At 45.8% G+C, this 13,576-nt stretch overlaps 1 protein-coding gene across 3 annotated transcripts in view; it reads right to left on the bottom strand.

Annotated features, from left to right (window-relative positions):
* The window catches only part of Dctd (dCMP deaminase), a 56,975-nt gene that overhangs the window by 18,047 nt on the left and 25,352 nt on the right, over positions 1-13,576 (bottom strand). For 2 of the 3 annotated variants that reach the window (XM_041673799.1, XM_041673801.1), the window contains 2 exons: positions 5,146-5,277; positions 4,718-4,853 (listed from right to left, as the gene is read on the bottom strand). In XM_041673799.1, coding sequence (XP_041529733.1) covers positions 4,718-4,853; positions 5,146-5,253 — 244 coding nt within the window. In that variant the 5' untranslated portion in view covers positions 5,254-5,277. Of the gene's footprint in view, positions 1-4,717; positions 4,854-5,145; positions 5,278-6,349; positions 6,681-13,576 lie in introns of those variants that run through there. The other variant, XM_041673798.1, reaches the window with a different exon arrangement.

Below are 13,576 nucleotides of genomic sequence, written 5' to 3'. Positions count from 1 at the left end.
AAGGGAATGAATGGAAGAGTAGTTTCTTTAGCTGGGGGAATTTTCATTTTCCATATTAAAATTTAATCATAATCAAACAGCTTCATGAAGTTTTGATCCTAAGGCTGGGAGAACAAAAACACCCTTTCATGATGCCTCTCTAGAGAGACAGCCCAGAGAAGGCTGCCTTTCTCTTCTGCTACAAGCATTCTGCGTTTCCCTTCTCCCCACCAAGTGTCAATCAAGGCTGACGACTCCAAGCTCCCAGAATGAATAATGGGGAGCTGAGCTGCATTACTATTGGTAAACTCGGATTTCCATGATTTTCAGGCTGCCCGGCTTAGTCACTTTGGGGCTCAGTCTGTCGCTGTCCACTGTCCGTCCTCCCGTCCATCCAGCCCCTGTCCCACCCCTACCCCGAAACCCCTTTCCTCGGGCCAGGGCCTCAGCCTATGAGAAGGAGCCACCCACATTACAGGCGAGCCCTAACCCTCTCAGTTCTCTCCAGAGCCCCCCTCACAGGCACACCCAAAGGTGTACCTCACTACAGTTTCTGGTCTCTCTTACCCCAACAAGGTGACAACAGAAATTTGTCTTCAGGACCTGCTGACTTAGCAACTCAGAACCAAAGAATTGAGCTCTTAAAAAATCTCTAAGGGTTTCATCCTTTCTTAGCTTGGGCAACATTAACACAGGCGAGGGAAGAGAAGAGTTAGAGCACCCAGTTATGGCCTCATTTTTTTTTTAAATTAAAGTTTGTACGCTTAAAACAGAAGTTTTAAAAAATGCCTCCTAGATCCTAGGCAATCTGAACATTCCCTTCTCGGTGGCCCGAACAGCCCTGGAAAGTCTGGAATGAGTGCACTGCGCACGCACAGCCGTCATTATTTAGACGTAAAGCCCATCATTACGTATATATTATGACGGTAGTAATACTAAATGCCTTTTAAAAACCATTTAATACCTTCTACAATTTTTATGGTACATCAAATTACAAGGTTATGCTCGTGAGCGAAAATTGTCTACGTTCTCACCCAGCTACACATAAAAATGAATAATTGATAAGTGAGGGCAAAGAGCTCAGAAAACCTAAAGGTATCATAGATGATAAAAAATCCTGTAGACAGACAACCAGTACTCAGAAACTCAGCAGCTCTTCAGTAAAGGAGAACCAGTGGGTTGGACAAATGCCTTTTAGGTTGAGTTCCACCCACCCGGGAAGCCGCTCCACAGGTACTCTCCCCACCCTTGACAAAAGACAGCAGCTTTAGAATAAAGCCGGCCACTCTGAGGGTACAGAGACCAAGCAGCGGGGAGAGGGGTGTGAGAATGTAATTCAGTCTTTGGTTTGGTTTCTATAACACTGTTACAAACACTCCCAGGCCTCTCAGTGACTGAAGGCACAAGGCCCACATCGAGAAGTGCCCAGTGACCACTGGCGACCTTCAACGCTGCACCCTCTATCCACTGATATCTTTAGCAACCAGCCTGAGTACCACAGACCGATAGTCTGTATAAGAATTCCTCAGAGGGCCGGGCGGTGGTGGCGCACGCCTTTAATCCCAGCACTCGGGAGGCAGAGGCAGGCGGATCTCTGTGAGTTCGAGGCCAGCCTAGTCTAGAAGAGCTAGTTCCAGGACAGGAATCAAAAGCCACGGAGAAACCCTGTCTCGAAAAATCAAAAAAAAAAAAAAAAAAAAATTCCCCGGAGGAAGGACCCATACGTCACTGTCCTGACGCAGAGAAACATTGACTGGAGTGTCATGTTTCAATGCAGATCTTCAACGTATCGACCCTTTCACTTTGGCTGTTTTTATACAGGACATCGAACTGGACTGTGAAAAATCACTTGGCATAGACCTCAAAACAACTGATCATTTCCCCCTCTTCTTCCCATCAGAGGCTTACGGAAACCAGGGTGACAACGCTTCTAAAATATGCCAGCATACTGTTCACATAACTCATCACCACAAGCCGTCACTGGGCTCGGGAGAGAGAGTTCCATACTCTCCCAATTTCCCTGTGCTCTAGCTGCTCCTATCCCCTTAATCATGGAACTATTTTTTATGCCCTTGAAAACCCTGGATGCTTTGCAGTGGTCTCTACCCTTTTACTCCTCAATTCCCTCTCTTCTTCAGGCACCTTGCTCCCTTTCCTCTCAAACATGCAGGATTTGCCCTTAAGCAGTTTAAAAAGAAACTTCCAGGGCTTACTTAAGAAGATTAAGGTCCAAGAACATTAGTGAAAAATACATAAATTAGACTAAAGGCAGACATGGACTTCCTCGGGAGAAACAGTTAGAGAAAAAGCCTACCAAAAGAGCCAACAAACAAGACAGGTCTTACACTGACACCTTGAACCCGACTCCCGGAAGGCACAATCCTTCCCATTTAATTGACCTTAATCTACTTGGCTTCCTACAGAGTCGATCTGTTCATTCTAAGACATAAATACCAGGTGTAACGTGACAAAAAGCCAGAAAGGGACAGGAACAACCCAATGTGACTCTCTTCTGGGATTACCTACCCAGACAGAAAAACAGGAGGAAAAGCAAAGCAAATTTTCCTTCTCCACATCATCTCTGGAGGGATTCCCACTGGGGTTGAGATAGGCAAAGACAGCTACGGTTTCTGTTGTGGGAGAAAGCTCTTGTACACTATAAAGACTTGTCCCTCATAATGGTTTAATAAAACACTGATACCCCAGGAGCCAAGTAGGAAGTATAGGAGGGGCAACTGGACTGAGAGAATTCTGGGAAGAGAAAAAGGCAGAGAGATTTTGCCACCAGCCAGATGCAGAGGAAGCAAGATGAGAATGCCTCACTGAGAAAAGGTACCAAGCCAAGTGGCTAAGCATAGACAAGAATTTGGGTCAATTTAAGTTGTAGGAGCTAGTTAATAATAAGCCTGAGCAAACAGAACAAACAGTTTATAATTAATATAAGCCTCTGTGTGTTTCTTTGGGACTAAATGCCATGGGACTGGGTGGGACAGAAACTTCTGTCTACAGGTTCCCATCTAGAAGGTCCCATACAGACTTATGTTTTGAGCACTGAACTCCATAGCTTGTGAAGCTAATTTTCAAGTGTACAGGTTTAAGAAATGGGGTTTACCTTACAAAATGAGTCACTGAGGGTGAGCCTTTAAAGGCTATTACCCCCTCCCCCCACACACACAGTTCTGCAGTTGGCTTCTGGTCCACAGGATGTGAACAGACACTACCTTACACTTCCTGCACCAAGGACAGAGCCATCCCCAGAGCCAAAACAACCCCGCCATGATGAACTAAAATCCCTCTTAAACTGAGAGCCCCCATAAACCTTTCTGCTCACAAGTCATTTCTGTCACAGAAACAGTAACTAATACAGCAAAAGAGCCAAGGCAAAGGGCTTCATTTCTATATACTGCTGCCTTTGGTTTTGGGCACAGCCCACGGTGGGACTAGAGACCCAAGCAACGGAGATGGAGCCGTACCATCCACTTCCTGATGCCCAGATCAGTCTGGTACCAGCTTCCCAGAGATGAACTTCACTCATGTCCTCATGAGGCTGAATGCCATCTTGCTTCTCAGCACATCAAGGGGATTACTGCATGGTTAGCAGAAACACCACTCGGCAAGCTGATTCGGTTTTCCCAAAGTGAAGAAACCACTCACAGAGCTGCCCCACATGTGACCCTGCTCTCTCTGCAAAGGGCTGAGGCCTTCATTGCATGCTCTGGTATCTCTAGGCTCTCAGACCACTGTGAAGCACACCAGACCCACAAAGGCGCAGGACCTCAGGGCCAGTCTGTGGAACAGTACCGTGCTTTCATCGGTGGCTCTTTGAAACTTAAGAGATGGGGACAGGAGTGTGGCGTTGGAGAGATGCCTATAACTCCTGTTATAAGAGACCTGACACCCTCTTCTGGCCTCTGCTGTCACTTGTACCTACGCATTGCGAGATACCCGGTCACACTGTGCAAGGTTATGTCACTGTGATTGGTTTAATAAGAAGCTGAACAGCCAATAGCTAGGCAGGATTTTCAGGTCAAAGAGGATGCTGGGAAGAAGGGCAGAGTTATGAAGAGATGCCAGGGGCTGCAGAGCAAGCAGTGTGGGCTTTACAAAGTAAAGGTAACCAAACCATGTAAGAGAACAAAGATTAAAAAATATGGTTTAATTTAAGTTGTAAGAACTATTTAGATATAAGCCTAAGCTATCAGAGATGCTTTCATAATTAATAAGTCTCTCTGTAGTGATTCGGGAGCTGGCTGGTGAAAAACTAAAAAAAAAAAAGAGATAGAATGATGCATATAAACTCATGTAGGCACATACAGGCATATAAATAAAAATAAATATGTAAATCTTAAAAGAAGATAAAATTATCAAAGAATTAATTAAAACACTGCCTTAAAAAGGGGAAACAGGAAGATAGGATAATTCACTACAAATTTTTTCCCCTTTCCATCTGTTGATGACTAAAAAGGAAGACTCGTTTTTGTTTTTCTTTCTTTTTTTTTTTTAAATTTATTTATTATGTATACAACTTTCTGCCTCCACACGCCAGAGGAGGGCTCAAGATCTCTTTACAGATGGTTTGGAGCCACCATGTGGTTGCTGGGAATTGAACTCAGGACCTCCGGAAGAGAAGACAGTGCTCTTAACCTCTGAGCCATCTCTCCAGCCCTCGTTTTTGTTTTTCAATGAAGCCCTCACTAAGCTATGACAGGAATCAGGCTGAAGCCTGCGGATGCCTTACCGTACGGATATTTAGTGTCCAGCTTATTTTCTGCAGTTCTCCTCCAAGGCAACAGGTCATCACTGCACCCATTTGGCATCCCGTTGTACCCAATCCCAACAATCTTGTTTTCCGTATTCACAATGCAGGCTCCAACCTAGAGAGAAACATCACCCAAGGGTCTGGTAACTCCGAATCGCCGGTGTGTGTGCCGCTGGGGAGGTGGCGCAGAAGCATGGGGGAGCTGGGCACTAAGGGCAGCAGATGGGTTCTGCAATTACATTGCCAGGCACCCACTTCCTCACCTGCTCTCTGTGTACATCTCTGCAAGTATCTGAACACCTGCCCGCAAAAGCGATTTACCTGGGAATTCGGATCCTTGCTTCTCTGGGCTAATAAGAAGGCCACCACCATGAAATACTGAACACCCGCCCGCAAAACCGATTTACCTGGGAATTCGGATCCTTGCTTCTCTGGGCCGATAAGAAGGCCACCGCCATGAAATACTCAGGCCATTCCAGATAGTCATCCCGCTTTTTGCAGGCAATGTCACTCATGTTGGGTCTCGAAGTCACAGGCCCCTAAACACGGAGAAGAACAACTGTCAATCTGCTTTCCAAGTAAATGCATCAATCCTGAGCCCTGGGCAAAACGGCAGCTGTACTCACTAAGCAGAAACCACAAAACAGGGGTCCTATCCACTTAAGACCCTCACGTCTAGCTAAAACACGCATTAGCAACACATCTTACAGACCAGAACTCAGGAAATTTGACGGCTAAGCCACTGCAAATGAAGAAAGAAGAAAAGAAAAGAAAAGAAAAGAAAAGAAAGGAAGAAAAGGAAGGAAGGAAGGAAGGAAGGAAGAAAGAAAGAAAGAAAGAAAAAAATTGAAATGAGGCCAGTTTGGGAAATTTGCCCTCTAAGTCCAGTGCAAATAAATAAATAATAAAATTTTAAATGGGGTCAGTTTGGGAACTAACGTTTCTTCAAATAAATCAATTGATCAACTATGAGAAGTGAACTAAATGGAAAAAAAATAAGAAAATGCTAATACTAAAGCCAGGTTCTCTTACATGGGCTTTAGGACCTGGCCTAGATGGACTTTACAATGGGGGAGAGGTTGAGAGGTCTCTATAATGGGTGGGCGGAGGCACAGAACTTCAGCCAAGAGAAGAATCCTTTGAAAAATAAACTAGGGAAGGACGGCAATACAGGGTTACCCCATTTACTGAGATCTTAAGGTGGGCATTTCCCAAACTTCCCCTTCAGACTCAGGGCAATATCTAGCAGTGGATAAGTAGGTATGAGGAGCCACAAACAATAGCCCTTGCAACCCTGCTCAACAGGGAGACTTGCTGGTTGGACTGCCTTCCAGCCTGCTTTAAGGGTTGGAGGGGGAAGGGAAGGCAGCGAGAGAGGACTTGGTTCTCCACCCCGGGCTGCCCTGTGGTTGCTTTAAAACTCCCTGGGGGGCCGGGCGGTGGTGGTGCACAGCTTTAATTCCAGCACTTGGGAGGCAGAGGCAGGCGGATCTCTTTGAGCTCGAGACCAGCCTGGTCTACAAGAGCTAGTTCCAGGACAGGCTCCAAAACCCTGTCTCGAAAAAACAAACAAACAAACAAACTAAAACTCCCTGGGGGCTCTGTACCCACCCACGAGCAGCTTCAGAAACGAGGAAACTGAGGCTGAGATGTCACCAGTCCGGGGAGAAAGCGCTACACCTCTGCCGGGAAAGGACGCAGAGTCTTGGCCACTTCTCCCAACTCTGCGCCAGGTTCTCAAGTCTCCATCCTCCCCACCACGTGCGCGCCAGCAGCGACTCGGGGAGCACCCTCCCTCCTCGGCGGCGAGCCCGCAAGCACGCGAGTGGCCGCCCACTCAGCCCAGTCCTCCACGAGGGGACGCTACAGCCGGCCGGCCGCTCCGGAGGGGGCTAGGAGACACGCTCGCACCACCCGACCCCGGGCGCCGCCGCCGCGTGGAAGGAAGTCGGGAGGGAGGCGGAGCCCGCGCGCAGCGGAAGGGGAGGCGGGGACGAGCGCGGCGAGCACCTCCGCGCGGTCGCGACCCCCGGCGACCCCGGGGTGCGGCGACCGTGGGTCCTGATGCACAGTGGGTCGGCAGTCTGACTGACAAGCGTGGAACCAGCGGGGGACCCCAGCGTTGCGGTCACCTTTGCGTTTACCTTTGTGGTTTGCACTGGGCTTTTTTTGCCCTGGTGATGCAGGAGTGGGCTCAGGAAGGGACCGTACCTCGCCGCACCCACGGGCCTGAGAGCTCGATCTTTTTAGTTGTTGATGATGAGTGCGCCTCCCAGTCCTCTGAACCCATAACCCCCTTCTTAAGCAGTTACTATAAATACAGAAAGGTGAATAAAAGACCCAAAGATTCTTGATGCCCCGGACCTGAAAGGGGCGGGCAATGAAGGGACTTGGTTTGGGTCTCTATAATAAGCCCCAAGTTTGAGTCCTCCTAGCTAGGCGGTGGTTTGTCCGTTTCATATGAGGAGGATGTAGGGCGTGCAGCCGTGCCCTGAGGCCTCATACTTCGAAAGTTAATTTGCATCGCCTTTTGGTTGACCTGGGTTAGAGTTTCTACTCCAGTCCTGCGAAAGGACCCTTCTTCAGTTAGTCAAGGTGCACACATGCTGGCTTGACAGTCCCCTGGTAAAGTCTGTGGAGATCAAATGCCCCAAGGAACTACATCCATTTCCTTGCACGTCCTTTACTGGACTCCCTCAGTCTGGAGGAACTTTTGTTCCGGCACACAAAAACAAGCGTCCATGTTTGTCTTACCCGTGGATCTTACCGGCTACTACCCACACTCCATCCCTAATCTCTCCATAAATAAAAGCTACTGTAGTAATCATGAATTCTGATCTGCACAGCTCAACTGCTAATCCAAACAAAAGCTTGTTAACTATTAATTTAGCCTCACAGAGGGAAGAATGATGAGAATAAACAGTTGGGGCTACCTAATTTCTCACTAGCCCAGACACATCATTCTTCATTTCCATGGTCCAGCCTGTAGATTCCATAATTAAATTATGTACTGCTCTTGGTGGAAGCCAGGAAAGCAAAGAAGGGAAAATATTTCATTGTTAACTATAGATTTTTTTTTTTTGCCTTGATAAAACACAGGCTTGAAAGAGCCACATAGATTAAAGCGATGATTTTTCATGTCAAGTTAACTTTAGTTGACTATCATGTTGCCACTAAAATTCATTATGTCCTGAGCAAGTGGTTTCTCTCCCCCACCCACAGCTTGGTCTCTGTCACCGTCATCTGTAGTCCTCGGGTCTTGGTGGGTTCATCCCTCTTCTTGCCGACGTACAGCTAATACATCACCAGTTGCTGCTGGTCCTTCAACCACAGCATCATTAAGCTTTCTTCCTTCCTCGGCCGTGTAAAGGCTGTCATACATAATTTAGTTACTTCTCATCGTTCTCCATTTTGGTCAGTTCACACATCTGCCTCTGCAATAAATTCCGGATCCTGCTTGCTGCAAACAGTGACCCTGGCTGTTCCCTGCATTCCCCCCAAAAGCCCCTCATCTTAGCGAGGGTATCATTCATAACGCAGGAAACACTCCTGATTCCTGCTTTCACAACTGGAGGTTTCGAATTCTCTGCGCCAACAGTAAAACCAGACAGCCAAGTGAGAAAAATGCATGCCTTCCGACGTCTTGCTCATTAACACCTTGTAACTCCAAGTGTGAATGTAAGTGTTAAATCTCTCGCTAATACCTTTCATTTTGGCTTATAATTGAGGCTCTTGCTTTAATACCACAGGTACAGGAGTTTGCTACACTTTCAGCCATATCTAGGTTTTACCTCCCTAGGCAAAATGAGGGGATGTCACAAGGGATAGACAGCATCAATATGGTCGTAAAGGCTCTTGTCAGACTTTGGCCCACTCTGCGTCTTATGGAACGTCAGGTTATCTATGTATATTACGTTACTTAGAACTACTTCAGTAGCTCATGAGTGTGGGGGACCCAGATTGAAAAGACCAGTCATAGTAAAATTCTTCTGAGGCTCCCCTGGAAGGGACTTTGACGGCATCCATAGATAATTTGCCCTACCCAGATATCACCTAATAATTCTGCCTCTTATGTTTGCCGAGAAGGAAAATTCTTTTTAATTAAAGAAACAGAAGCCTGAGTATGGGAAGCAGTCAATACACGCATCAAGTTTGTTCCAAGAGGGAGGTAATAGGGCTTTAGTCAGGCCAGACTATGAATTACTTCATAGTGCCCTGGTGACCTTCAAAATGTACTGACTTGGGGCTTCTGTTGAATTAACAATATACATTTAATCATTCTTTAAATATTAATTTCTACTACATACTTTTGCTGTAAAAATCACAATAAACAAACCACTTCTTGCCTTACTGCTGACCCACTTAATGTTTAAATGCTGTGTTTAAGCAGCCTATTAGAATATCCTTGTTTTTTACTTGAGTTTATTGGTCTATCTATCTATTTATCTATCTATCTATCTATCTATCTATGTGCATGTATGTGTGTATGTATCTATCTATTTGTTTATGTATGTATGCATGTACCTATCTATGTATCTATCTGTGTACGTACGTATGTATGTATGTATGTATGTATCTATCTATCTATCTATGCATCTGTCTGTGTATGTATGTATGTATGTATTTATATATCTATCTGTGTATCTCTGTGTGTATGTATGTATGTATCTATCTATCTATCTACCTACCTACCTAACCTCTCTATCCAACCATCTATCTCTATCTATTTATTTTGAGAAAGGGTCTTGCGTACCCAGGCTGGCCTATAACATACTATGTAGATGAGATGACTTTGACCTCCTGATCCTTCTGCCTCTGTCTTCCCAGTGCTGGGAGTATAGGTGTGTAATCACATGAGCACTCCACCAGCTGAACTACATTCCCAATTCCCTAGTTGTGTTTCATTTGATGACCCAACCGTTGTGTATATAAGTACCAGTGTTCCTGGTTTTTGAAGGATTGGTTATTTTATGTTTCCATGCGGCAGTCCAAACTAGAATGGGTTGCAAGGGATGATTATATTATCTCCTTTTATGACAAAAAGGTTGATGATGCTTGGAATTTTAGTTTAAGATGTATTACATTCTTTTATGCTCTTTAATGATGCAAAGAGGTGTTGCATTCTTTTATGTTGTGTTTGTTTAACTCTGTGAAGCTGCGTTACTTTGCTTGCCTAAAATACCTGATTAGTCTAATAAAGAGCTGAATGGCCAATAGCTAGGCAGGAGAGAGAAATAGGTGGGGCTGGCATGCAGAAAGAATAAATAGAAGGAGAAATCTAGGGAGGAGAACAAGGAGTGAGAAAAGGAGAAGGAAAGGAGGATGCCAGGGGCCAGCCACACAGCGAGCCACACAGCCAGCCACACAGCGAGCCACACAGCCAGCCACACAGCGAGCCACACAGCCAGCCACACAGCGAGCCACACAGCCAGCCAGGGTGTAAGAAGGAAAGAAATATAGAGAGAGGGTAAGGAAAGGTAAAAGGCCCAGAGGGAAAATTAGTTTTGTTTTTGTTTTTTTAAGACAGGGTTTCTCTGTGTAACCGTCCTGGCTGTCCTGGAACTTGCTTTGTGACCAGGCTGGCCTCAAACTCACTGAGATCTGCCTGCCTCTGTCTCCCAAGTGCTGGGATTAAAGGCATACACTACCACCACCACCCAACTTTAGACATCCATAAGTAAGAATAAGTTTCTATGTATTTATTTGGGAGCTGGGTAGCAGGGTCCCAAGAGTTAAAAACAACAACAGCAACAAGAACAACAAAACAACCAGCAACGTGGTGATAACATAGAAACTCAGTATATTCTCTCTCTCTCTCTCTCTCTCTCTCTCTCTCACACACACACACACACACACACACACATAATATGTGTTTTCAGGCATGAGGTCTATTGTATGTATGTGTTCAATGAGAGGTAGAAAAAGTAGCAGCTGGAATGACAGGATATTCCTATTAGAAATAGACTTTTTGTGACGAGTTCAAGATTGCCAATTAACCTTCATTATTTTATAATTATAATGAAGGCCAGTGGAGAAAGGTTGACTTGGCATTTGCAAAGTGAAGATGCTTTGCTCTCAGTGTGTGCATATATATGTATGTATAAAAACATATCTATAAATAACTATATATTATATATGGGGCATAGACCCCAGAGAGGTCTTGCCAGTGAGTTAAGGGAAGGTACAGTGTGACAAGAGGCTACACTAGCCCTTAACTTCTAAATAAAATATAACAGATTTTCATCTACAACAGTCTGTAGCCATTCACTGTGTTCTGTTTGTGTATTAGTAAATATATTGACCAATAAATATTGACTGATGAAATAAATCAGTAGAAAAGAATTGCTTTCTGCAAAACCATATGTAGTCCCCAACACATAAAAGAAAACTGCAAACTTTAGTTAATCCTTCTATCTGCCTCCTCTTCTACCTTTAATAGAGGGGCGTTTGGCACATGGAGGGGCGTTTGGCGCATGGAGGGGCATTTGGCACATGGAGGGGCATTTGGCAGGTGAGACTTTGGGGCTGCTGGGTCACGCAACAAAGAGAAAACAGAATTATTTTTTAAGATGAAAGAGTCCAACTCTGAGGTTTTGTTCTTGGCCCCAAACTAGCCATTTGTAGCCCCAGAAGTGAAGGCAGCCATGAAGGTTGTCTGCCTTCTTGCATTGTGCCAGTTCTCCTGGTGGCTTGCTTTTCCTCTGCAGACCTGAACCTGTAGCCTCTTTCACACATAGCTGACTGAAGCTGATGGAAATTACGTGTCTTACCACTTCTTAAAGGGGAAAAGAATACATAAAATGTAGATCTAAAAGAAACGGGCAATTTTCTTGTACCACTTTTTACTTCTGTGTAAGTTACCAAGTGCCAATCACCCCACTTCTTAAAATTCAGATGTGTCAGGCGGGCGCGTAAGCTTTCTGTGTTGTACCGGGAAAGATGGTGTTCATGTGGAACCGTCACTTAGGCTGCGGCTGTGGAAGCGCCTACCTGGAGAGAGTTGATCAGACTGCTGGTTTTGTAGAAATATCAACGACCTCATTACACACGCGCTCTGCTCTGGGGTCACCGCAGAGTCTTCTGAAGGGAAATAGAGACGGTTCTGTGTGTGGAGTTCCTATCGACTCTGCCCTCACCACTCTCGCTGTGGTGTGTGTTTTAGCTGGACTAGCAAGGCGGCCTCCTAAGAATTATTGAAATGAAAGCTCCGTTAAATTTTATGTAGAAGTTAGCGGCTAGTATACCCCATTGGGCCTTTTCTTCAGTCGCTGGAGACCTCAATGGGGGGTAAACTCGAATAAAAAGGCAGGAGTCCGTTAATGTTTTCATGTCATAGCTCCCCAGAGAGGTGTATGTTGAGAAGGACATCTGTGCCCTGACAACAATAGGGAACCAATGCCATTGGGTGGGGAGGCCAAAAGACCAAACAAAATGGTGAAGGGAGCCTGTCCTGTTTGAATAACCATCGATCCTATTTACAGTGAGAGGCGCTAAGCTCCGGCACAGAAGGGGGGTGGAAAACATAGCCAACAGAGCCCAGGTCCCATCTGTGGTCGCTTCTGACGGAGGCAGTGTCTGGTAACTCTAAGATGATGGAAGGGGAGGGAAGTGGCTGCTTTTTTAAAGAGAGAGAGACCACGCCCCCAGTGGGCTGGTATCTCAGCGGCTATTGGCTGGAGGAGCGGAAGGACCTCCCACAACAGCTGTCCGCCAAGAAGCTTTTTGTTTTTGTTTTTGTTTTTTTTTAATTTTTCGAGACAGGGTTTCTCCGTAGCTTTTGGTTCCTGTCCTGGAACTAGCTCTTGTAGACCAGGCTGGCCTCGAACTCACAGAGATCCGCCTGCCTCTGCCTCCCGAGTGCTGGGATTAAAGGCATGCGCCACCACCGCCCGGCTAAGATAGTGAGATCCTAGTAAAATGCTGCCTTCAGATGAGCGCCGGATTTGAGAGTTAAATATCAGCTGGACACAGTGGCACCTGTGGAATCCTCCCTCCAGAAACGAGTGGAATTTAATAGTTTGGTGGTTATAGTAACCACTAGCCTGCAAGAAAAATCAATATCTACACAGTGTTAGACTCACACCAAGAGCTCCTGGAGCTGAGCCATTTCAGCGAAGAATAAGCCCAGATTCATTAGAGTCGAAAGTCAGAATGTGGTCGGAGGTCAGCATAAATACACCCTGGGCGCCATTGTCCAGAAACTGAAGATGTTCTCCTTGCAGGAGATGAGCAGTTTTTAAAAGCATAGAATTTACAGAGCTGGAAGTGACCTTAGCAATCATGGAGTCCGGCCCCTGCTTTTTACAGATGAGGAAATACCGGCCCTGGAAGATTGCTTGGCTTGCTACAGTCCACACAACTGATCTGGGGAGATTTTTTTTCTCCCACCACACTCTCGTCGAATCTATGAATCAAACCACAGCTCTCTCCTGAAAACACCCCTGTGGAAGGAGCCACGTGAAGACTTTGAGGAACGCAAGGTCAAATCAGCCTTTCTTCTCTCTCTCTCTCTCTCTCTCTCTCTCTCTCTCTCTCTCTCAGAAAACTATGTAATGTGTTTGCAATATTAATGATTAAGTGGCAATGTAAGACAACAATGGAAGAGCTGGCCCCAAACAGACCAGGATTACCTGGAGGTTCTGGTTGTCTTCTGCCCTAAAAACAAAGCCCCTACTCCTATCTAAACAGCACAGGGCTATCCCTCCTCCATCCGATATTGCTTTTCCTCAGCATCCTAACCAGTTCATAGGCCACCTTCACTGGAGGGGGTGGGTATGTATAAAATAAACAAGACAAAAAGAATAGGCGTCTGGGCAGACATATAGATCATTCACGTTT

The sequence above is a fragment of the Microtus oregoni genome, unplaced genomic scaffold, assembly GCF_018167655.1.
Source record: "Microtus oregoni isolate MIOR12 unplaced genomic scaffold, Mior012 000024F_ref0000369, whole genome shotgun sequence".
Taxonomy (NCBI): domain Eukaryota; kingdom Metazoa; phylum Chordata; class Mammalia; order Rodentia; family Cricetidae; genus Microtus; species Microtus oregoni.
This window is presented reverse-complemented; position numbering and strand designations above follow the sequence as displayed.